The 24558-nt window shown below is 41.8% G+C and overlaps 2 protein-coding genes across 6 annotated transcripts; both read right to left on the reverse strand.

Annotated features, from left to right (window-relative positions):
• Positions 1-1330: 1330 nt before the first annotated feature.
• Positions 1331-7349, reverse strand: LOC114442222 (potassium channel subfamily K member 4-like). 3 transcript variants are annotated; one of them, XM_028415602.1, is made up of 8 exons: positions 7100-7349; positions 5037-5195; positions 4033-4322; positions 3714-3831; positions 3467-3627; positions 3038-3224; positions 2706-2842; positions 1331-2615 (listed from the first exon to the last, which is right to left on the reverse strand). In XM_028415602.1, the coding sequence occupies exons 3-8, from the start codon at positions 4219-4221 to the stop codon at positions 1563-1565; spliced, it is 1845 nt and encodes a 614-aa protein (XP_028271403.1). In that variant the 5' UTR covers positions 4222-4322; positions 5037-5195; positions 7100-7349; the 3' UTR covers positions 1331-1562. The 3 variants fall into 3 exon arrangements, with proteins under 3 accessions (XP_028271403.1, XP_028271401.1, XP_028271402.1); XM_028415600.1 differs by having other exon boundaries at positions 3458-3627; XM_028415601.1 differs by having other exon boundaries at positions 3458-3627; positions 5027-5195.
• Positions 7350-7806: 457 nt separating this feature from the next.
• LOC114442577 (centromere protein F-like) lies at positions 7807-24455 on the reverse strand. Of its 3 annotated transcripts, none has more exons than XM_028416274.1 (18): positions 24222-24455; positions 22593-22770; positions 22275-22471; positions 21419-21522; positions 21060-21124; positions 19893-20148; positions 18572-18765; positions 18025-18150; positions 17826-17954; positions 15851-15973; positions 15215-15350; positions 13414-14834; positions 12453-13220; positions 11860-12167; positions 11659-11740; positions 10834-11404; positions 10325-10455; positions 7807-9895 (listed from the first exon to the last, which is right to left on the reverse strand). In XM_028416274.1, exons 2-17 carry the CDS (start codon positions 22752-22754, stop codon positions 10337-10339), a joined length of 4761 nt encoding a protein of 1586 aa, XP_028272075.1. In that variant the 5' UTR covers positions 22755-22770; positions 24222-24455; the 3' UTR covers positions 7807-9895; positions 10325-10336. The 3 variants fall into 3 exon arrangements, with proteins under 3 accessions (XP_028272075.1, XP_028272074.1, XP_028272076.1); XM_028416273.1 differs by having other exon boundaries at positions 19893-20151; XM_028416275.1 differs by lacking the exons at positions 22275-22471; positions 22593-22770; positions 24222-24455 and adding an exon at positions 20852-20964 and having other exon boundaries at positions 19893-20151; positions 21419-21471.
• Positions 24456-24558: the final 103 nt, after the last annotated feature.

The raw sequence follows: 24558 nt of genomic DNA on the forward strand, positions 1-24558 counted from the left end.
GTTCAAATTTAAACCTGATGTTGCTGCTGTTTGGTCTGTGCACAAGTGAAGAATACACTCTGCTGCCTTAAGACTGGGGGAAAACTCTACATGGACCTTTTAAAAATATCAGAGTTACATAAAATATCGCCAAGGCATCTGCACAGATCAGGCTAAATAACTGAGTGTGGGTGTGTGTGTGTTAATAGAGACAGATAACCATCGTTTTAATGGGTCACTTTAAGAGATTATGACGCATCTAACAGGGTTCAGCTGAGGAAAAACAGCACTTGAAAGGTGTGTGCATTAGTTACAAAAATCTGCACAGTTATTATGAGCACAGGAGTCTTTAAAAATGAAAACACTGGAAAAAAGATAAAGTGGCCACAAGCCAAAGCTTGCCAACAGTGACTTAAGGACACTTGATAGTATACTTGGTACACACGACAAACTTACAGATAACTTCAGCTTTGTTTCAGTAGCTTTTTATACACAAGGCAAGCATAGCCAGATATTTGTATGACCCTTTTTTACCCTTTTTACCTTTGAAAATATAAAGAAACCTTCAGGAGAAGGAGGAGTTAGTGCGCTTAAATAACTGGATGACTTCAGTCTCAATGGTTTTCGGTAATCATGGAGGTCTGACACTGGTAATTAATGGCCCCATCGTGCTTTCAAGCTGTTGTTGTGGTTCAGGTTCTCCACCCACTGCAGGGTTTTACCACAAGATTTTTTTTTAAACCGAGGTGGTAAACCACCCAGATCCTGACGTGTAGTGTCTTATGATCAACTGAGTTAGAGCATAACGGCCTCAACGCACGTCATTTTACTGGGTAAAATATGTCCCCTGTTCCGGCTCCCTTTTTATATTTACATTTTTCTAATGTTAGCGTGAGGAGGAAACCCTACACTGAATTTACATCTTATTTTCAGTCTCAACCTCACAAAACGTTCTTAAATCTGAGATTTAGTTATGAGCACATCTCTGCAGCTGAAAGCAACATGAACAGATATATATATATATATATATATATATATATATATATATATATATATATATCTGTTCATATATATATATATATATATATATATATATATATATATATATATATATATATAATGAAACTCCACTTAAACCTGTGATCGAGTGTTTTCCCTGTTAGCCCTTCAGCTTTGTTTTTGTCAATGTATCCATGACCCTAGCATGTAAGGCTCTGAAACCATCAGCAGGAACAGGCACTAAAACAAAGAAAAGAGCTAATATGAAGAGTAAACAGGCATGTTAGAATGACAATCTTTGCAGTTATTTTGGCGCTGAAAATGTCAGACACATCCTGAGGTAGTCAAACACTTAAACTTACTATCTTTATTACCATCTTTAACGAGTGATCTGGGAATTCCACACCAACAGACAAAATTTTAGTCACACTGTGACGTTTGTGAGCTGATTCTGTGAAGTTACAAAAAAATACTGCAACATCCTGGCCAACAGGTACATTAACAATGGTGTATGAGGCGTGTATATAACACAACTGTCTGTAAACCCACAGCTGTAATGCAGACACACCCGAGTGAGGTGTTCGTCAGAGTGCAGGAGCTGAATCTGTCAGGTTCCCTGAGAGAGAGGAGTCTGGAGGTGGTGTTGGGGGATTGGACGGCGGCTGCATGTCACTGTTAGGCCTCCTCACCTGCAGGGGGGTCCACCTGTGTGACAGCTGCCTCCTCATGCTTCTCCTCTTTGGCTTTCGCGGCCGTCTCCTCTTCTCCTCATTCCCTGATGATTGGGCGCGGTCGCTCAGAGTGTCTGAGGACTCATCGATGTACGCCAGGTTCTCTCCGAAGAAGTCCAGCAGCTGGCATCCCGGTGAGGTGGTGGTTTTGACGTGAGGGGAGGGAGGGAGGCCTGGGTGGAGGGAAGGGGAAGGAGGGGAGGGGTGGGAAAGAAAACTTGGGGGATGTTTGGGGGTAATGTTTGGTACAGAGTCGCAGTTTTCTGCAGGCATCAGTTTGGCTTTCTCCTGAGCTGCATTTATCTGTGCGGCTCTTACTCCTCTTTCCTCTGTGCCGCTGACGGTGATGCAGGGCTGGAACTTGTGAATCATCAAAAAAGACAATGAGACCGAAGAGCCATCAGACCTGGAGTCAAAGGGAGACTCAGACCCAGACAGGGATCCTTCCTGCATGGCTGCACCTGCTGAGTCCAGCTCTGAGGTGGAGTGAGCCACAGGGAGGGAGAAAGACCGGGCCAGCAGGTGAGGAAACCTGCCCTGTCCCTGGGGAGCCTCAGGAAGGTCGACCCTCAATCCCACCACTGCTCTCGGCACTTTCCCCCCTCCAGCAGCACCCTGCCTGGACCTCACCACTGCTGCCCTCTCCAGAGATGCATGGGCCTCCAGCTGGCTCATGGAGCTGGAAAGGCCGGCCCAGCGGTTTGGAAGGTGTCCATTCTCTGACCCCCCTTGAGCCAAGTATCCCAGAGTTCCTTGCGCTCCCCGGCGTATGCGGCGACGCTCACTGCGTTTCCAGCGCCTTCGCTGCAGGAGAAATGGATCGTTGAATTCCAGAGGGTTTGGAATTCGGAAGTCCATGGACATGTTCTGTGTCCAGTCTGTAGCATGGGCCCTCAACTCCTCCATCTGAACAGGAGACATGAGGAGGTGATGAGAGACAGGAATAAGCACAGGTCTTCCTGCCTGAGTTTACATTCCTGCCTGTAAGCCTCTCACCTCAGCACGGGTCCTTTTAGACAGCACCCTCAGCCAGTTGCCTATCATGGTTAGGATGGAGGCAAAGTAGGCAAGACCGAACACGATCCACAACAACACCAAAGGCTTGAAGAAACTGCTGTCCTCATTACCTCCACCTGGACACACATAAAGTGGACTTGTTTAGATACAGGATCCCTTCAAACCAGACAAGATATCAGATCATCAGATCATGTGTTTTATTTAGTCTTTAAATGAAAGAGAGCAAAGAGTCTGAAAAGGTGAAAAGGTGTGTGTGTGTGTGAGTGTGTGTGTGTGTGTGTGTGTGTGTGTGTGTGATAGAGAGAGAGAACCTGGTACATAGTCTCCAAAGCCAACAGTGGTGAGAGTGATGACCACAAAGTAAAGCGACTCCAGAAAGGACCAGTCCTCCACTTTCTGAAACACGACTGTGGGCACGGCGAGGAAGATCAGGCAGCCAATCAGGATGGAGAGGACTGCTGAGATCACGCGCACAGTTGTGGGCCTGACCTTACGTTTCTATAAGAGAGAGACAGCAGCAAACACAGAATAAAACATGATCAGTGATTATACAGTTCAAGTATAATTGCACACAGTGAACCTGCAATGAATAAATCCAGGCTAAGAATAAGAACATTTCTATAATAGCAATGGTTCATATCCAGGTAGACTGATCTGGCTGGCTCCTACCCAGAAGCTCCTGTGAATTAGTCAGGTAGTAATCTGAGGTTTGGTTCTTGGGCAGGACAGACCATTCTCACCAGGAAGAGGGTCTCAATCTTGGCTACAGCTCTCCGCAGCACCGTGCCCATGTGGTCACCCACTCCGGCCAGCAGAATGCCAAACATGGGGATGCCCACCAGGGCGTAGCACACGCAGAATAACTGGCCATACCATGTCCGAGGAGACAGGTTACCGAAGCCTAGTCAAAAAAACAAATCTATTTCTAAGAGGCTCCTCCTGATGTTATTTTGAAATTCACACAGCCAAACGCAACCTGTCACCTACCAATGGTGGTGATGATGGTACCACAGAAGAAGAAGGCGGAGGGCATGTCCCAGCGAGAGGTCAGGTTGGCAGGAAGGCTGCTGACATCCAGGCCCGCCTCCACTGCAGACACCACTCCCTGCGTGCCAAATAATTTTATTGTTAATCCACACAACTCGTCTAATTTAAGCATTATTTGTGTTTCGGTTTTATCCTTTAGTCCTGACTAATGATAAAAATATTTCAAATGCAAATGTGTGTTCTGTACACCTAAATCAGATGCTGTAAATATATTTAAATACTGAAAGCAGGCTGCTGTGCTCAGTGCATCCACTGATACCTTTACAAGATTGTGGAAGTCCATCTCAGTGACACAGGAGTTATTGATGAGGAAATTTTCCTTGGTTTTCATCAGATGTTTGTGTGCCATGGTCTCCCCAGGAGTCTCCAGGGTGAGGAAAACAAGTGCTCCCATTGCTAAGTACAGCATGACCCCAATCAGCAGGGTGGTGAGGGTGGCACACCGCATTTTCTCACATTCAACCCCTGCTGCCCCTCCAGGGTTAGGGGTTGACGCTTAGAGGGCCAGGTTCTGGTCAGGGTTCTCAGTCAGGATGCACGGGGATGCAGCTGGACATAAACAGGAAGTTCCTTTAGAGAGGTGCGGAAATGTCCAAACAAGCACCACAAGTTTTCTTGGAAGATATTAACGATGTTAAAACATCTGTGCATCAAAGAGAAAGCAGCCACAGAAAAAGAGGGGAGGGCTGTGTCATAATCACACACACGTTTTTGATGCTTTTGTAATGTGAGTATAGAGACTATTTTAATGATACCATGGCTGAGTGAAGTCATAGAACTGCTCTGACAGAGTAAAAGTATGTATTATTACCAAAATAAATTAAAGTTGTAGTGAAGAAAAAATGGAAAAACAAAACAACAAAAACATGTCAGCTGTTGGAAGTTTTGTAGATTTGTGGTCAAACTGTTCCCACACGTCGAGCAGTGACTTGATAGAAATTTGTATAATGCCTCTTTCAGTTGTTGTATAAAGTCTGTCTCCTCAGTTAAAGATTATTTCCTTTGTGTCACACTGACGCAGTTACAGGACCTGTTTGAGTGGGTCAGGAAACACTCTGATCTACTTCTCACAGGATATAGGGCCTCCAGTGTGTTGTTAAAGTACAACCAATGTGATCACTGTAAATATGCAGCAATATTGTATTGGTGAAAGGAAGTATTCTTCACTCCTCAATGCTTCTTGTATTCTTTTTTAATGATAACATTTATGACAGATAAGGGATGTTTTATAACTAAGAAAATAAAGACTGTACCGTAACTCACTGATATCAGCAGCTCATCCCATGTTAAAGCTCCACAAATCAGGTGATGGAGAAATGCTGGACTCCTCTTTATCTCAGATTACTTGCAGGCTCCCTCTCAGATCACATCTGTGTCTTCAGGGTTCAGATTGTGTGTGTCCATTTCTTTCCTCTTCAGGCCCTTTGAACAGCACAGACTGGGTTACATTAAACATAAAGGGTAAATGTAATAGAACAGATCTGAGCTGGCACGTGTGTCTCTCTCTGTTTCAACAAGGTACCACTGGCATTAAGTAAGTGTCTACATTGCAGGCAGGGTAAAACTGACACACACCAGGCCGCCGACTCAGTGGTCTCACAAATGATTAGCTCCTGCCAAAACATTCATCTTGATATAATCGAAAACATGTTTATCGCTTATCTTCATTTAGCTTCTAATGATCTCTTTGAACTGTGTTTACCTTCGAGGCAGACACCCAGGCAAACTGGTCTGGGATTTAGGAGCTTCTTGCCCTGGATCAGCCTGGTCGTTTCCACATGGACCTTGACAGTGTTCTGAGATTTCCCAGAGTCTGGCCAACTGTTAGCATTCTGCACTAATGGACTGCTGGCTTTGGTTCTGTGTGGACAGCCTTGTTCTCTGCCCTCCTGGCTTCAGCACTGACAGGCGTTATTAGTTATCATTGTCTAAACCTACGCTGGCATATTTTGATATTTTGCAAAGATATTGAGTGTGAGTGGCTTAGAAATAGAAGGGATGTGGCTGACAGCCTGTGATCTAATCTTAAGTTAAACAATGGGGCAGGTGGGGCAATAAATCATGAGGTGACCTGTTTAAAAAGAAGTACAGAGCCCAGACAAGATGTATACAAGCTATTCTTAAGTTTACATTTAAAAAAAAGACCAACTTGCTTTCATTTTACGTGCATATGAGCAGGATTTTGTGCCACTGCTGCTTGTTAGGATGCTGCCATGAAGGTTACACAGAGAAATTAACACCATCTTTGCAGCCTGGTCCACAGCACACTCTCAGTCATCCAAAAGAACATTGTCTGACCTTTCTCATGTTCCCCATGGCCAGTATGAGCCTGCAACCTCTGGCACACATAACATTGTATTAAGACATGTTTTAAACTGGATACTGGTTGTGCAATGTGCACTGTACAAATATTATGTTTATGAAATGTCACCCATGTGTAATGGCCAACACGTGGTTGTTTTAGTTTCTTTTTCACAAGGTAACTAAAAGTTGCAAAAGCTGCTTTCCATCAGTTTAATCATTTTAATAATCTTTTTTTTGTCTTGTTTTTGGGGGATAACATTAACATTAACACAACCATGAGTCTTTAAGAACCAAAACAAAACTCATGTCATCTTAAAAAGGGGACTGAAGGTCTTTAGTGACGGTATTATTTCTTCTGTAGGCCGGTTTGTGAACGTGACTGTCTGCCACAGCCGGAGAAACCCATTTGTCCCTCCTCTGTTTTTATCTGTATCCACAAACCTCCAGAGATTATTATGGCTTTTCTTTCGCATGAGGAAGTAGTAAAAGATTTACAGAGAAAGAAGGAAATAAAGCGCCTTTAGATGTAATCAACCCCCCCTCAAAGTATTTGCCTCTTTCTCAGTGAGACAACACTGACGTCAGAAGGAGATCACAGGTTACGATTCTGGCTCTCTGGTTTCGTGCTCTGGGAAAAGAATGATTCTCAAAAATAATGATGGGACTGTTTTTGGCTACAGAAGCAACACAGGAAAAAGAAGATATTTTTCTCCGAGGCAACAAAACCAAATAAAGACTATTTCTAATGAAACGCTTATTAATTACAGCATCTGCACAGGAACACAGAGGCTTTTAAAGTACAGTGCTGTATGGTGTCAGGGTTTAAAGAGCTGTTTTGGGCAGATATGTTAGAACAGCAAGTTGATCATCTCTTATTTAATATGTACAACAGTGAGCTGCTTTATTTGGTAACCTATAAACCTTGGAGAAAAGGCCTCTTTGCAGCATGCATGATAAAAATAAAACTTATAAATACAAATTAAGTTTTCTGTAGAACACTGACACTGTTTTTATTGTCTTACCTTCAGTTTGGAGAAATGTTGCTGTTCAAGTTCTCCTCGTGCAGCATGTGGCGTCCTCTCACAATGCAGCAGCACTCGGGAAGGAGCTCTGTGTGTGTGTTGTCAAAATGCATGTGTGTTTTCTCCTTGGAAGGTGTTTCCCCATTCTCGTGACCCTACATCACTCTGACAGGGGAGAGTGAATCATATGAGGAGGAGGAGAAGATGGAGAAAGGGACGAGGCGAAGGCGTGAGTGCATGTGAAGTCCATTACAGCTCTGAGAGTGTGATTAAGTGCTGTTACTGCAGAGGAAGAGCAGAGAGCCTGGAGTTTCCTGAGCTGGATGTGGGGGGGCCAAGCTCTCTAAATCCTTTGCCTTTTCAGCCTCTGTCTTTTTGGGAAGTAAAAAGAGACACTTGTTTCTTCAAAGTCAGAGTTATAGTCTACACCATTTTTCTAGCACTTGAAACATTTGTATTATGAAACAGAACAGACTCTGAAGCCAAACTCCTCTATAAACTCAAATTCTTTGATCTAAACTCTTCAAAGCTCTCAGCACCTTCTCCAAAATGTGTTTGTGACCAAGAGGCAAAGGGAGAGGGCTGTGGTAATTGCGGAAATACTTATGTGATTTAATCATCAATCAAAAATAAAATATAAAATATACACCATCAAATACACAAACTGCCATCTCACTCATAGATGCTCAGAAACAGACAGTTAAGAGTTAAAGTTAAGAGCAAGCATTTTATTCTAGTTACAAACAAAACACAGACACATTCACATAAGTGTCCAAAAAAAGGCAACAAATACAGGGCAGGTTTCCCTTCTCGGGATCAGACAATTCCACGTCACCAACAAAAGACTGCAGATCCCAGAGATATGAAGGCAGCTGAGAGAGAAGTCAGGCGTGTGTTTATGATAAATGGTCAGAGCACTGATTAACAGTTTGCTGTTTTAAGTGAACCAACCGCAGCAGAGAGAGGGAGAGACAGCGCTGTCCCTCTAAACATGTGTCAAAGCCTTCAAAATTACACAACACAGTTTTAAAGGACAGATTCACGTTTCTTAATATCCACAAGAGGGGGGGGGGGGGGGGGGGGGGGGGGGGGTTAATCGACACAAACAAATCAAATTAAAGTCTGTTTTATTCCTCCACCGCAGCCTAACCAGTAAAAAACAGTGAGAAAATGTAGTGCTACAAAATACCTAAACTGAAGATTTCCACATGTTTTGGCCAAAGGGTGGTCGCGCCATGATTTTAAAAAAAGCATTTATTTATCTTTTTTTCCAGTGGGATATTTGTCCTTGTTTTTTAGCAAATCTACTTCCATGCAAATTGACCTCAATATTCTGCATCAACTTTAATTTTTACACTTTTTCAGTTATTTCAAGGCACAAAGTCCAAAAAAACGGATGCTGTCACAGATAAACTGTGCCCTTTTAATCAGACAGCTAAGGTTTCAGAACAAAGCGTGACTTTGTTGCTCCATCAGCAACAGAATTAGGCTAAAAAGTTGGCAATTGGCTATTTACCTTAGTCTGAAGAAATGTTTATATTCAGTAACTGTTATGGCAAAATGCCAACAGTAACAGAAAAAAACAGGGGAGTTATTGGATCAATAATCAAGAGTCCAGAGTGTTAAGAGTTAAATAATTATATCATAAGTAGCTAATTTCTACCACATAGACTTAAATAAATGTGAATCTATCCTTTAAATAATTAAATCTTATACAAAGTGGTCAGATCTGCTGCTGCAGGACAAACAAGACATCAGTGTACATACATTGAACTATTGTTGTCTATGGCACAATAAATAAATGTACAATAAAAACATTAACAGATGTACAATAAAACAATATCAAATAAATTATATCTAATGGAGTGCAGGACACTACCTCAGTTTATCTCAAACAAATTAAAGCTTCACATGTTTTTGGTGAATTCATTGTAACTAACTACCGACTGTTTGTTGGCGTAGGACAGGGAGGCAAAGCAGGAGACGGAGGAGGAGAGAGGGAGCGCAGTGTGCTTCACCATACATGGAGCGGAAACCAATGCAGGTTAGACTGAGTCATAGACATGTGCTCACCCAACTCTTTCTCTCTATCTCTCTTTCACACACACATACACACACACTGTAAAATCAAGATGAGGACACGCGTGTTCCTATTCACAGCTAAGGTTTCACACATGCACACTGTGCTTTAACGCATTATGGTAAACACCTGACTTCTACTAAAACACATTCAAGTGTCCATAAATAAGCCACGTCAAAAAGTTAAAAGATGAAAACATCATGGTTTCAAACAGTCCTCTCTTGGCTTCACCCTTTTGGAAAACAAATCAAATTTATCTTGACAAGTGCTTGTTTAGAAAAACACCATCTAGGTACTGTTTCACTTAACGTAAGCTGAGGCTAGGCTCATAAGTTAACTCTGAGTTTGCAAAAAATAAACAGTCCCTTTGGAAAAGTGGTTGAAGAAACACTAAATCACCACCTCTGTACCTAAATATATAGGTGGGTGTGAAGCATTGTGATGGGCAGCAACATCTCCACCTAGCAATTAGAGGATAAACTAGTGACCAGTAAAAACATTTTGGTTCCACAGTGTAGATGTATTTGTTCTGTCAGTGCAGGCCCAGTTACCTGCACTCACCTACAGAAGTCCATGCATGATTACAGCCTTTTAAACTGGCCCTTTGATTCAAGGTCTGTAGTGCCACGAGACACTGAAGAGTCCCGAGACACTGAAGAGTCCCTGTGCTGTGACTCATCAGTCACATTCAATGTGATCAATTCTTTCCTACAAATCTGTAAAAGGGGGAAAGACATGCTGTTAGATCAAATGAAAGAAAAAACAACTATATTTAGGCAAACATTCATAAGAGGTGAATCTGGTGGTGGGTGAGGACAACTAAGACAGCAACTACTTATTTTTACTATTAAATAATCTTCTGATCCAACTACTCCATGGAAGAAAAGGAACAATCACACCTGCTTTGGAAGATGTGGAGTATCTTAAATACATTCAACACTAAAATGACTGCCTGGATAAAACTATAAGACCATTTAATATCTCTGAAGGAGATAACTAAAGAGACACCTGAGCGTAGGATTAAGAGGCCTGAAGGGGTGATGTCGCAGATTGCAAAGAGCATATGGGAAAGCCATCCATGGCCAATGCTTTTTAGATCAAAGCAGAACTCCACAGTAGTTTCAGGGAGAGTTTAAAGAGGTTACCTGTTGCTGTGTTTAATCTGTCTCCTCCTCCTCTCTTGTGTCTTTCTGAGACACAGGTACAACAGTTGTCCCTAACAAACCTCTTCTCACAATGTAAGGACATGAAGGACCACTGGGGATGTCAGCGAACCCTGAAGAATGTAAAGAGGGGAGAGCGACATTTAATAACCATCAACACTGATGAGGCAAACTTGATCTGGCACATGCTTATTTATGCTTCCTACAATTCCAAAGCCACATAATTACAGATTCAGATTTGGATGTTTGTGTCCAATAAGTCAAATATTCTTTCTAAAGCCGTTTTTATTCTCTGCCAACGTCTGAAAGGAGTATCTGGCTCCAGTGGCTGAAGTCTCAGGTAGTGTTTTTCTTGCTTGTAAATCAGTGAGAAGAAGTTTGTACAAATAGTTTGTTTACTCAGTTTTACACAAACCAGAATTTACTCAAGCCTGTTTAGATTACTGATTTCCAATTTATTCACCCCATAAAAGTACATCTAACAAGATTACCTTTCATGACGACTTCAGGCAGGCCATAGGGTTCATACTCTGTGTCGTCAAAGGCAGCTGACATCTGCGTCCTATTACGGCGAATTCTCTCAGCCAGGCGAGCTGGGTCAGCAGGGATGGGGAAAGAACCTGAAAACAACATTTTGTCTCCTGATTCCGCCCCTTCCGTTAATAGGACAGGAGAGACAGGTGGAGATTCCACCAACTCTTCTTCCTTGTCATCTGCTGCCTCCTCAGTCTGTGTGCTTACATAGACAGTAGGGACATCATGATGATACAGACTCTCCTCAGTTTGACTACTGACGCTTTTCATTTCCATCTTGACATCTCTGTCTGGGGAAATGCTGACTATGCTGGTTGCTCTGGATACATTTGGTGTGGCCCCAGGTCTTCCTGAGTAGCACTGGGCTTTGGATGGATTTGGTCCTGAGGATTTGTGGGGATGTTTGGTTACATGTTGCTGAGTCATTTTCTCTGATGACATTTGGACAAGTTCAGTGTCGTTGTATTGGGCTGGACAGGCCTCCGACCATTGTAAGACATTAATGTCCTGGTTTTCTTTTTCGGATTCCTGAGAAAAAAAAACATAAATATTAAAAACATTACCATCAAAACTGCACAGAAGAGACATGTTTTATCTTTTTCATGTACTCATTTTATTTCTTAGAAATTTCCTAGAAAGAATACCTATTTGAGAGGCATCAACATAAACTAAAATTACCCGCAAACAAATCCCATCCTCATTCCTAAAAACTTCTGATGCACAGGGCCTAACGCACATAGAGTGGTCTGGAAAATAAGACTGTAATAATTTTATAAAATTACCTTGTCAGCATCATGAATTTGTGGTGGAGACTTTTTAGACGACTGGAGACTCTTCGGTTCAGGATGATTGTTGTTCTGAAGTCTTGTGGGTAAAAACAAACAAAACAAGCATAAACATTCACATTTGCATCCAATGCTGGTCCTAGTCAAATATTTACACGCCTTCTACTCTTCTACTTTTCTACTTCTGGTGTGAGTTACCTGGAGACCAACATGCGGCCATGCAGTTTGTTGGAGGAGCTGAGAAACAACTCATCTTCTCTGATGACTGTGATGTTACCCTGACTCTGCTTCTGATGCTGAGTCTTTTCATCCATCTGCTGCTGGTTTGTCTGGGAGTGGATGACAGCAGAGATCTGTTCCTGGGTTTCACATTGGTCCTCTATGTTGGGAAAGAATTGGGCAAAAGTTGTGGCTGGCTGGGAAGCCAGTCTCCACACAGCAAGCTCCTCTGCCTGCTGCTGGGTCTTCTCAGAGAGAGTCCGTACCTTGATCTGCAGCGCCTCCACCTGGACAGGAGAGAAAGGACAGCAGAAGTTAAAACAAACCTCACCTTAGAAAAATCAATATACAGTAATAACATACTAATAACTCGATCTTTACTTAGTAATTTAAACATTTTTTTGTAATAAAGGAAAAAAAACATAAAATATGAAAATATGTTGTTTTTATTCATTGATGATTTGTATGTACTATATGTAATTTTTATTGAATTGATTTTCTCATAAAGTTTATCACGGTCTACACTACTACAAATTTTACTTCTGTTGATGTGAAAAAAACACTGTCTCTACCTGCTGCTGTAGATGATTGGCCTGGTCTTGAGATACTTCCTCCAGATCTTCAGCTCTTGTGGTTCCCCAGTCTTCCCTTTGCAAATCTCCTCTTTCATCTTCACTCCCACAAACGCCCTTCAATTGCAACTCTTTAGCCACAGTATCACTGTTTTTACTGTCAGTCTGTAACTTTGGGTTGTTGGTCTGATCAGAGATCTTCAAGCCTTCTATGCTTTGCTTTAGCAGCTGATTTTCCAGTCGAAGAGCAAGCAGTTCTGACACCAAGTCTGTTGGATTTTTGTGTTGAGTGCACTGATCTTGTGTCATTACAGAAGCAGAGCGTTGGTTATTTTGAGTGTTTACAGAGTCTGGATACTGTCCTCCTGACCACAGAATTTCATTGTATATTGAATTTGGCGTTTCAGCATCCATTGTTCCAGTCATTGCATTTCTCTGTGCATTCAAGTCATTATCTACCAGTGGTTTTGTACTGATACAGGTGACAGCACCTTCCATTTCTTGTTTTGATTGGAGCTGTGAGGTCTTCACTAACTTCACATCCTTCTGCTCTACTCTTTGTCCCTCTACTTCCACCTCTTTGGAAACCATCATTACCTCTGAGATCCTTTCAGTCTTAAGGCCCTCCAGCTCTTTCTTGCATTGCTGTAGCTCCCCTTCCTGGTTGAGGAGGGTACTCTCCTTCTCTTGCAGCTCAGCTAGAAGGCCTGAGATGTGCTGACTCTGCTTCTCAAAAGCCATGGTTAACTGCTGGGTCTGACGGGTAACCTGAGAAAAAAACGAAAAGAAGAAACAAAACAAAGTTTAAAACTAAATCCAGCCTGAATCAAAGCTGCGCACCTTACAGGACTTAATTACATTTTTAGATAATATGTAATGAGACGAGGTCCACATTTCCTCCTCCTCAGATACTGTCTGTTACATAATGACATTAACTTTCTGTATATCCACCATTATTTACCTGACTCTGCAGGGCCTCTAGTTTAACCTGGTACTGGTTAGCACGCTCTGTCTCTTTAGCATACTCCTTCTGCAGGCGCTCTACCTCTTTTCCCAAATCAGAGGAAGTACATTCGTTCATATGGAGGTCTGACAAAGAAGGCCCACCCAAACAGTTCTGTCTGTTGTCATCCAGGTCAGGGGTCATTCCACCTGTTTGATCATCACCTGAGTGCTTAGGATTTATCACTTTTTGCTCTTCCTGAATGATTTGTCCTGCTGCCTGTGACATGAGCATGTTGCGCTGGTTGGTGGACTGGCAGAACAGGAGGTGCTGCTCTGGTGAAGGGAGAAGTGTTCGATCGCAGCAAACAACATTGGAGTTAAGTTCATCATCATGGAAGGTCAGGTACGTTAAGGGGCTATTGGCAACAGAGAGTTTCTCCTCTTCTTTTAACTCATCTTTTCTTCTGCTCTTAAGCTCTTCCAATTCAGCAGTAAGTTCTGCCAATTTAATGCTCAGCTCCTTCTTTACATCAGTGTCAGTGTTTAATATTTGGTTTCTCTCATCCTCTTCTCTTTCTCTTTCCTCTCGCTCTAAGGCAAGCTGGGCTTTCACCTCTGCTAGCTGCTTTTTCAACTGGATATTGAGTTCTATCATTTCACTCTCCCTGTCTTCTTGTTTTTTGTCCGTCTCCTCCTCCTGCTGCTCCTCTCGCTCCTTAATGTCTCTCTTCATATCTGCCTCTAAAGCAGCCACAACCTTCCTCAGCTTTTCAGTCTCAGCCCTTTCACTTTCTAGTTGTGCTCGCCATTCCTTGTCTTTCTCCTCTCTATCCAAAGCTTGGCTGGCATGTTTGTGACTGAGCTGTCTGAGGCGGGTCCTGGCTTCTGTCTCAGCCCGCCGTTGTGTTTCCAGGTCCTCCAGTCTTTTCTGGAGTTCTTCACGTACATCATTGAGCTCTGAATGCAGCATGGCATTCTCTCTCTTGAGGTCTTCAGAGGAGGTGGTCTGCTCAGACTTGAGAGAAGTTGTCTTTTCAGTCAAAAGCATCAAACCTTTTGGCAAAGGTGAGTCTTCAGGATCTATAAGTCGATCACCTTCCGCAGATGTGTCACATTTGCTCTCATTTCCACTCCTGTTTTGGTCTTCATTACTTTTTCTTTTGTGACTTGCTTTTTGTAAACTCTCAGGGGAGATGATGTCAGTGATGTGTTCAGAGTCGATTCCTTCTCCTGGCTCCCTGTCAGAAGGATAAGGTGCTGAAGTCAATGCTGCTCTCTCATGTACACCCTCTTCTTCCTCTCTCTTCTGCTCAGTTCGGGTAGCAGCAGGTCTCTTGTTGTGGGTGGTTAGTCGGGCAGGGTGAGAAAAAGATGGGACACTCTGTCCAACTGGGCAAAACTGGACAGGTTGTGGAGGGGTTGCCTGAGCAGATTGCTCTGGAGAAAAGAAGGAAGAGAAACAAATGTCACGATTTACCAGCAGGGAGCAGCACTGAGATGCATACGTTACAGGGGGAACAAGCACAAACCTTATGACTCATCCTCCTAAATAATGAATGTGCATATTTTGTTTCACAGAATTTTAAATTACTGCGCTGGGCAGCAACGGGTCCAGTGAACAACACTGGTTTAAATTTATGTAAAAAATGTTGCAGAGTATAAAAAAGACTGCATCTTTTGTCACTTGACCTTTTTATAAAGAAAGGAAAGAGAAAACAGAATTTCTCTATAAGAAGTCTTATATTATGGTATCACATGGCTTATACTTTATAACATATCTCATGGATTTGTCCTTCTACCCACAGCTCACTCCTCACCTTGCAGTTCCTTGAGTAGACGCAGGGCGTCAGCTCGCTCCTCTGCCAGCTTCCTCCCTTCCTCCTCCAGAGCTCGCTCTCTTTTCCTGCTCTGCTCCAGGCTCACTGCCACACCCTCTGCCTCACGGACTGCTTCCTAATGCAAGAAGAAAAACAAAAGAGGTGGATCAAAACCAGTCAAATCACATATCTCAAAGAAGTGCTCAGCTTCAACGAACTATATCATTTCACAACTTTAATATGTGCACCTGCAATATTTGCATGTGTGGATATGGAAAAGCTGCCTAAATGAGGGTTACATACAAGCAGTGTCACAACAGCATAAAACCACAAACAAACAAGTTACACATTAGTAGTAGCCATATTGCAAGCTAATAAGACATGCACTCTGTTAAACTTTATCTATCTATGTCTATTTTCTGTAACTAAAAGTCAATAACACAGCTGGATGAATTAATCTAATGAACTCATTATTTATTTACATTTAATGCATCACACCATCAGACTGTCATATGGCACATCAAGATGTTTAAAAATGGATGGAGTTCAATATATAGTTCACTGCTCATCTAATGAATAATTGATAAATGTAGATCCTGACTCAGAAGAACTCAGGACCCTCAGTGTGTCTGTTACCGTCAGTTTGGCTTGTGTCTGTGTCTCTTTCTTCTGGCTCTCTTTCAGCTGCTCCTCTGTCCACTTCAGCTTCTCTTTTAGAGCCTCCAACTCTTTGTCTAATGCCTGCTTCTGCAGAGTCAGCTAAAAGAATAAGGAAATGATGACTTATTAGGTGCAAAAATATGGGGGCAATGAATTCAGAGTATTGAAGGGAAAGGATTTTAGAAAGAAACAAAATGAGCAGGTAAAAAGAACAAAGGAGAAAAGAAGAGATGATTAGTTGTTAAAAATGTAGCAATACAAACTAGTGCAGGGAACAGGAAGCAGGATATCAATCAGTGATCGATAGTGAGCAAAAGCTGTGTCTAAGGTTTCGTAGACCTCTCTGGGGGAACTAAGGAAGACTTGAGCTGATCGGCTTCCCACCAGTTCTCCTTTATAATTGTGCATATTATCGTGTATATTATGTATTGTGTCATCATACATATACAGATTTATAGTGAAATACTACAGATCCAGTTTTAGTGATAACATTAAATCCAACAAAGGAGTTAGTACATCATAATTTTCACTGTCATGATGTTGTACATATACTTAATGCTGAAAAATATTACTGAAGTAATTAAAGTTCCATCACATCGCTTGTAAGCAGAGCAGGCTTTTGTTCTTCATCTTCACTGTAAAATGGTAACTAGTCTGTGAAATACATTGTTGAAATATTAATAACCAATGATTGTAAAAAAATCTATTTATTTTTTGTGTTAATCAACCAACCTCCAGCCTAAATATTGACTTTGCTAAACAATATTTTTTTATACAATGATTCTTAGTTACTATTTAATTTAATGTCATAATGTATTCTTAAACTTACTTACAGTGGAACATTCAGAATTTTCTGTAGAAGCAATCCTCCATGAAGCGTCTTAATTGTGTCTTAAAATGTATGCAAATGTTTATTTTCAGGTGTGTAATTTATTTTACACATTTAGTCAGCCTAGTGCATTTAAAAGGCAAACGAAAAATAATCTGCAGCTCACCACTGAAACTGTGTGTGTGCACGAACAAACAAATGATAAATGCAAATTCCACAATAGCCTGTGTAAATTGCTCTCTACCCACAGCTGAATGTCACTGTGTTTATATGCCCCTATGTGTGTTGACTCTCCTTTGCCTAATCAGAACTTATCAGGGCTTACAGTCAGGGTTTGTGAGAAACACAAATGTGCATTGATAAGAATTATTGCAGCATATCTCGATGAATAGGAAAAACATGTTTTGTATGTAAACTTTCCAGTTGGATCTGCTCATAAAAATATGTATTGCAACATTCCTTTATGTTTAGAAAATCCAAATTTGTTTTAAGTACAAACATGCAACATGCATATGCATAACACAAATTACAATAGTACAAATCTTCCAGCCATCTTTGCCCTTTTCCTGCAGCCATTTCTTCACACCATGTTTACTGATTTTTTTTCCCCATCACACACAGGTTTTGAGTTTGCTTCACGCTTTCATAACCAAAGCATTCTGCGCCATCAAACGCAGGAAGATTGCCATTACCTTTGCTGCTCAACCTTGCCACTGGTGAGAAACCGAGAAGATAGGAGGACGAAGCGAAGAGGAGAGCAGGCAGGGAGGGAGAAAAGAAAACAGAAACACAAAAAGCAAGAGAGTGAAACAGAGAGTGAGAGGAAACAACCAGGGCAAGAAGCAAGTGTGGGAAAAGACATGAGACAAGTTTATTGACCTTTGGTACAAATAACAAAAATAGTCCCAGTAAGAAGAAAGAGGGAGAGAGAAGATGGGATAGAGGTAGGAAAAGCAAGAAAGAGAAACAGGAAGTAGCTGAAATAACAGGACAGATACTGTAATGAACCAAAACATAAATGTTACGTGGATCATGAGTTTCCAGTGTTGATACAGATGTAGATTTGTCACTTTGCTTTTTTTGAAGCCTGTTTGTCTTGTTAATTAGTGCACGTAAACTGACCTTATCAGACTGAGCCTGCAGGGCATTGTGAAGCGTCCTGGCCTGCTGCAACTCCTGGTTGAGCTTATTCACCTCCTGCTGATGCTGCTTCTCTAGACACTGCCTCTCCTTCTGAAGCTCTGTCAAATCCTGAAAAACAGACAACAAAGTTTGACACTAATCTGAATGTTTTTTTCTGTTGCTTGTGTAAGAGCCTCACCCTCTGATGCTGCTTCTCCAGCTCCTTGGTACGTTGTTGGTGCTGCAGTCGGCTGCTCTCTGCATTTTGCCTCTGACACTTAAGCTCCTCCTGTAGCTGTTTTAGCCGCTGCTCTGCTCCTGATGCCTACCAAACCCAAACACACAAAATGCATTTGTTAAACTACATATTAAATGTTGCAAAACATCACTCTAATAATATACACTTGTGTGAATCTTTGTATAAACAGGTAATTCATTACAAGTCAAGTAATTCATACATCAGAAAACCCTGAATAAATGGGGAAGCGTGTCAGTATTTCTTCATGCATCATACATGCATGTCTGATGGTTTTGGTTATTTTTCAGCACAGGACAGCACATGTTTTTCTCACACCTGATATATCAGTGAAAACAGCTGTTGTGATGAGGCCAACACCCATTGTACAAGTGGGAAAGCTTCAGTGAAATACTGTGGATAATCAGTGGTGTGAAACACCACTTCTTTTAATGAGCTGCAGGAGCATCACCAGTAGTAATGGTAGTGATATTGTATTGTGTGCTTTTACCCGGTTACTGTCCTGGGCCATGCGCGTGTGTGCCAGGCTAAGCTCATCGCGGGCTTTCTGCAGGCTGACCTCCTTGGCGGCAAGTTCCTTCTTGCTCTGCGCCATTTCACTCTGAATGGAAATCAACTTCCCAGATTTGGCAGACAGCTCCTCCTCCAGTGCAAAGATACGACTCTGCATTTCTGATAAAGAAACTGGTGGATGAATCACAAACAGAAACATACTATTAATAGACTCATTTGGCTTTAAAACAGGTCAAAGAAAAACAAACTGCACATGAGAAACAAATAAGAAGAAATACAAGGAAATATAAAAACAACAGAAATATTGATAGGTGAATAAAAGGGAGAGCAGGAACAGAGAAGACCACTTAAACAGTCTTGTAACTCAGATAAATACTAAGCTATAGGAAATCCCAGGAGTGTTTGTGAAATGTTTGCCTAAACAGTAATATTTATATTAATATCATATTAGTGGCTGAGAGGTTGGAGCATTTGTGTTATCAGCAAGAACACACAAATGGGGTCAATCAATACAGTCTAGCTCAACCACAGTTATTGTCACTCTGTGATGCAAAAGCAAACTGATATGCAAGGCCAGGGATACATCTGAGCTTCTGGTGTGTCTAATGAAACTTTTATGTTTATTAATGTTTTGCCATCTACCTCAAAGTCTGTGTTGTATGACATAAATAGTGACAGGGACGAAAGAAGCAAAAAAAACATTTCCATTCAAAAGGCATGCCTGAATAAACACCATACTGCCCCTCCCTACTGATGTTCCAGCAGCTATTGTTTTACGATGACCTGGCCCCTATCCTCCTCTGAATAAACACACACACACACACAGAAAGAGAGGAGTGTTACATCACAAGTCTGAAGTGTAGGAGCCACTCTACATTATAGAGTTGGCCTTGAATCAGGCAGAGGAATCTCTGGCTGATCCTGTCATTACTACACAACCTCTTATGTAACACGTGTTGTTGAAGTTATTCAGGATAATCTAATTGCTTCACTTATTTTGATTTTGCTGAGATCACCACTAAGAACTAGAAACACAGAGAATATATTTCATCATTTGATGGTTTGTAAATAAACTATATATTATAAAACAAAACAAAATAATATGTAAAAAAATATAAATATAAAAAAAGCTGTGTGCTGCTCAGTAAAAATGTAAAACTAGTGATGACTGTCCCTCTTCTGCAGTGGCCCCAGGCTCTGGAAAAGCCTCCTGTTGACATTAGGTTTGTTAACAATGTACACTATTGTAAGCTGCACCTTTCTTGTTACCGGGGTGACCACTGAACATCCCAACTCACTGTCTGTCTTTGTGGTGTGGTCCTTATCCTTTCCACAAACCCCCTGCTCTGACACGCCTTGATTTGTGACATCAGGGGAGGGTGTCTGGGGAGAGGGTAGTCGTCTCTTGGCCACTGGTCTTGAGTCATCCCGTTCCCATGGAAATGCAGCCAAGGGAGTGGAGAAGATGTCTGATTGGTCAGATGGGTGGCGGTGGGGTGTGCTCTTGTGTTGTCGGGGCAATGAGGCAGAGGGCATGTCTGAGAACTGGAGCCGCTGCTGAAAGGAGGAGATAAGAAACAGAAAACAGTGAGAATGGAAAACTAAAGGAACATAACAGGTTGTATGCTGCAACTTCTTAAACAGTATTTGACTCAAAATAAATACATCCTGAATTAATATTTTACTCTACACATTTGTGATTACAACAACCATGTGGAAACTGAGAGAAAAGTCAGATAGAATCAGATGATGTTTAATTGAATTAATGCACAAGTACTTAAAATATCTCTTAAAAAAGGGAACTGGCCAAGCCTTTAAATGACCAAAACTATAACACATCACTGCAATCATGTGTTTAGCTATGCAATGTACATAGACAATATAGTTATTTTTAACTAACATATGCCACTTTACACTCACTAACAGCAACACTGTAGCTCAAGTAGTCCCGTGTATCTGTTAGTAGAAGTAACACTGCCTGAAACAGCTGTTTAGCAGTATGCTGAGTATATTTTCAGAATAAAATTATGCAAAATACTTTAAGTCTTCCTTATGTTTATCTTCAGGTTTGGTCTTTTCTGAAAATGTTTGATAACAATGCTAGCCTTATCTTTGTGCCTTAGTGTTCAACAGACCACACAACTGTGTTGACAATCCTTAACCCTTCACTAAAAGGCTATTTCGTCTGACCAGACCCAAATTCAATCAGAAAAAGCTGCAATGAGTACTGATCCATAATGAGATTTGAAAAACTCACTGTTCACTTCTGGCTCATCATGTTCTAAATAAGAGTGACAACCTGATGACACTAAGTTGGCAGAGGTTGATGCCGTTGTACCTCTCCAATTCTGAGCTGTAACTGCATCTACTCTGAAGCAACAAAAGGTTGCATTTAGAGGGTCATGGCACGTACAGTGTACTATGATCTGCAAGCTTTCAGGATAGTTCACACTGATTTTACTTACTCGGCTGTGAAGTGCCCGGCTCTGTCCTTCATCTCGCTGCCCCGATTTCTCCTCCTGTCTGCTCCCTACAGGGCAAAAACAAAGCATATGGACTGAACTTAGTACTAAAAACCAATCGCCACAGCTGATCAGAAACAACAGCAACACATAACCCAAGTGGTTTAAAGACGAGAGGAAAGACAAACACCAGTCTCCAGAGAGTGACAGGCTGGGAAAGAACAGGGAGAGTTTATTTATAACTTCTCTACTCATTGTGGGAGATGTGGTTTTTCCATTAAATACTGGCGCATTAATGAATGGATAAGGAAGAAACCAACTTTAACAATAAACAGACAAGTCAGAAATTTACTAGACCGTACCATTGTGTTCCCAGGGTGAGGTTGTATTCCAGCAGGGTGTAGAAAACAGAGTGGTATCTGCTGTCCTGCTGCTGTTCTGCAGCTTCTCCAGCTCGCCCTCGAGCCTGCCACAGAGTGAGGGACATGGCAGAAATGGAGGAGAAGAGTTAAGTCAGGTTAAAAAATGTTTAGCCGCATGTCATTACTCTGTCGCTGGCTGGCACAGTGGTGTCTAGAAAACAACGTGGCATTTATAGATAACTAGGAAAGTTTCTGGGGAAACCCTGGTCTTATTAGGTGAGATGGCATCCATCTCACCTGGGGTGGTGCAGCTCATATTTCTACCAATATAACAATATAAGTTTATTAGACAACCAACCATCTGACAGCCCAGGGTCAAGGCCAGGAGGCAGAGTCGCTGTCCTACACACCGCTCTGCTGTTTCTGTAGGACTGCCCCCTCCATTAAAAACCCAGTAAATAAATTTATAAAGGCAAAAATCTCATAGAAATAGTGCCAGCAATTCTGATTGTAAAAAACTATATAATAAATTTGAATTCAACTGAAATGAATTAAAATTAGACATTCTACCCTGTTGCTGTATGCTTCTACTAAGTGATTAAGATTTAGATACAGCCGTGTCTGTTCAGTTGACTTTTTGGAATGTCATCACATCATTATTTTGTCTTATTAAATATTTGTATAAAACTCTGGAGTCATGACTAAAAAAATACAGTTATCTTTGATCTTAGTCTAAAAGGGATTCCAGGTAAACATTTGTTTACTTGGAATCAACAACTGACCAAGCACAAGACAAGACAAGGTTTTAAAAAACAAAGCATTAAAAAGTGAAGCGGCCCCAGTGATTTTCACTGACCTTTTGACGTCCTGTGTGAGCTTGTTGTTGACAGTACGAGCAGAATCTAGCTGGCCCTCTAAAGAGCATACTTGAGCCTGTTTGGTTTGGAGCTCCTGAGTCAGACGCTCCCTGCTGGTCACAGCCGCCTTGGCCTCATCTCGAACACTCTGAAGCTCTCTCTGCACTGACTGCAGCTCTACACGCACCTCCTCATACTGGTCAGGAGCAGGGTGGAGACAGAGGAAAGGAAAATGTTTTAGGGTTATGAAGAGAAGAGTTATAGAGATGACTCAGTAGCATATCATTGACGGCTATAAATTCACATGGTCATCATACCTTCACTGTTTGTTTTTCAAGGCTAGTGTGGATGTTGTCTAGCTGCAGCTGTTTCTGCTTGTTTTCTCTGGACAGTCGCTCCTGAAGGACCTGCAACTCCTTCACTTTCAGCAGGACCCGCCCAGACAGTCCCACCGTCCAGTCTTCCTCAGCCCAACTCATCTCTCTCTGCCTGGGCCTGACAGAGAGGTAGAATAAAGACAAACACATACTACTTGAAGATTCTTCATTTGTCATTGTCACAAAGAAAACATGTATATTACAAAAGGTGACGTGGTTTCTGAGAACACTAAGAAGAATGTGCCAGCTTTTGTGTCTACCTGGCAGATAAGTCAGTTTCTGCAGAAAACACATTCACCTGGTAAAACATCCACAGTCTGAAACATGGAGGAAGTACAGGCCTCAGTTTGTGTTACATGGTCTAACTCATAACACACACATCTAAACACGCTCGTTAATATATTGCGTTGTTAAGGCTTTGATCCCTCAGGGAGATGCTGGTTGTCACCACTGGGCAGCTGTGACTCACTGTTTTCCACAACACAGACTGCCTGTAATGTTTCAACAGCCCTATGAGCTGAAAATAAACCATCCTCTTACACTTCTGCAATAAAATACATGTTGTTTACATAAAACCTTTGCTCAAAGTACTTTATTCCAAGTTAAACGAATAGATACCAAAGTATCTAGTACTTCCTGTATGGGTCAATCATGCACACAGACAGGCAGCGTTAAAAGTGAGAGTTTTGGAATGAAGAAAAGCTTGACTGAAAATGATGGCCTGACCAAACCTGTAGATTTAACATGCATTTCAGCCTCGAGGCTAACAGCACCACGACTCAGTCAGTTTCCCTCATAACACATTATGTCACTGTTTACCTGCCTCTCAGCAGACATACCTGACTACACTGACAAATCTATGAGACCAGTCCCAGAACAACGAGAGTAGCAACAAGAGCTTTTCAATTCCATCAGGATGATGTTATAATACTTGCATACACTTTCATGTTTAATCTATTTACTACAGTATTGTCACATAAGGAATCACATAAATATAAGCAAAAAATCTTCATGACAGAATAATAAAGTTAATGACTTATTTCCAATGTCATCACTGTTGGGTTCACAGTGTAGTTTGAGATAGAGATGGGTTGTAGACTAGTGGTCAAAAACACATATGTACATCATGTCTTTTTGGATAATTTTGTTACATGTCATTCCCCTGCTCTCTCACCATGCTTCTCTGACTTTAAAACAGACTTAAAATGTATTTGTCATTTTAGGATAATAAATCAGATACATATATCTGCGCTTTTTTAGTAAATGTCAGGGCAGATTTAGTCAAATGTAAGATGAGAGGTTGGACCCTGGCCTGTGCTGAACCAGGTCTGATCACGAGGTTCAACCAGAACAAGAGAAAACTGACACCTTCCAGCAGCAAAAACTGAAAGACAGTTTAACGTCCATGATAAGCAGCAAGAACCACACCACGACAACACCACGACACGTCGAAAACCATATGGTCTAAGTGTTTTCTACTGTCAGTGGTTTGAACTGTGAGCGCCCAAAGTGACTGACAACTAACCTAGCAGTGATGCTACAAGCTAGTCCCAGTGTAAAGCTACTTACCATTCACTTTACCGAGCTACAACGGGCGCCAGCCGCCGGTCAGGCTCACACACACACACAGCTGAGGCGGCTGCTGTGATTCCGCTGTGTATAGAAGTAACAAATGTCTTCGTCTCCTCGCTGTCTGGGGACCGTGAACTGTTTGTTAACTAACCCAAAGCTAACTGCTAACAGTGACTGACAGCTTTCATATCTAAGACAAGAAGCCGCGCGTCTCGTGCAGCTGACAAAGCCAGCAGCAGAACCGGAGTCGCTGTGACACGAGGCGGGGAGAGGCGGGGCTAATGACGTAGCAGGGTCTGTTTTGGGAAAAGTCCTCGCGGCGGTTTGAACCTCT

The sequence above is a fragment of the Parambassis ranga genome, chromosome 10, assembly GCF_900634625.1.
Source record: "Parambassis ranga chromosome 10, fParRan2.1, whole genome shotgun sequence".
NCBI lineage: Eukaryota > Metazoa > Chordata > Actinopteri > Ambassidae > Parambassis > Parambassis ranga.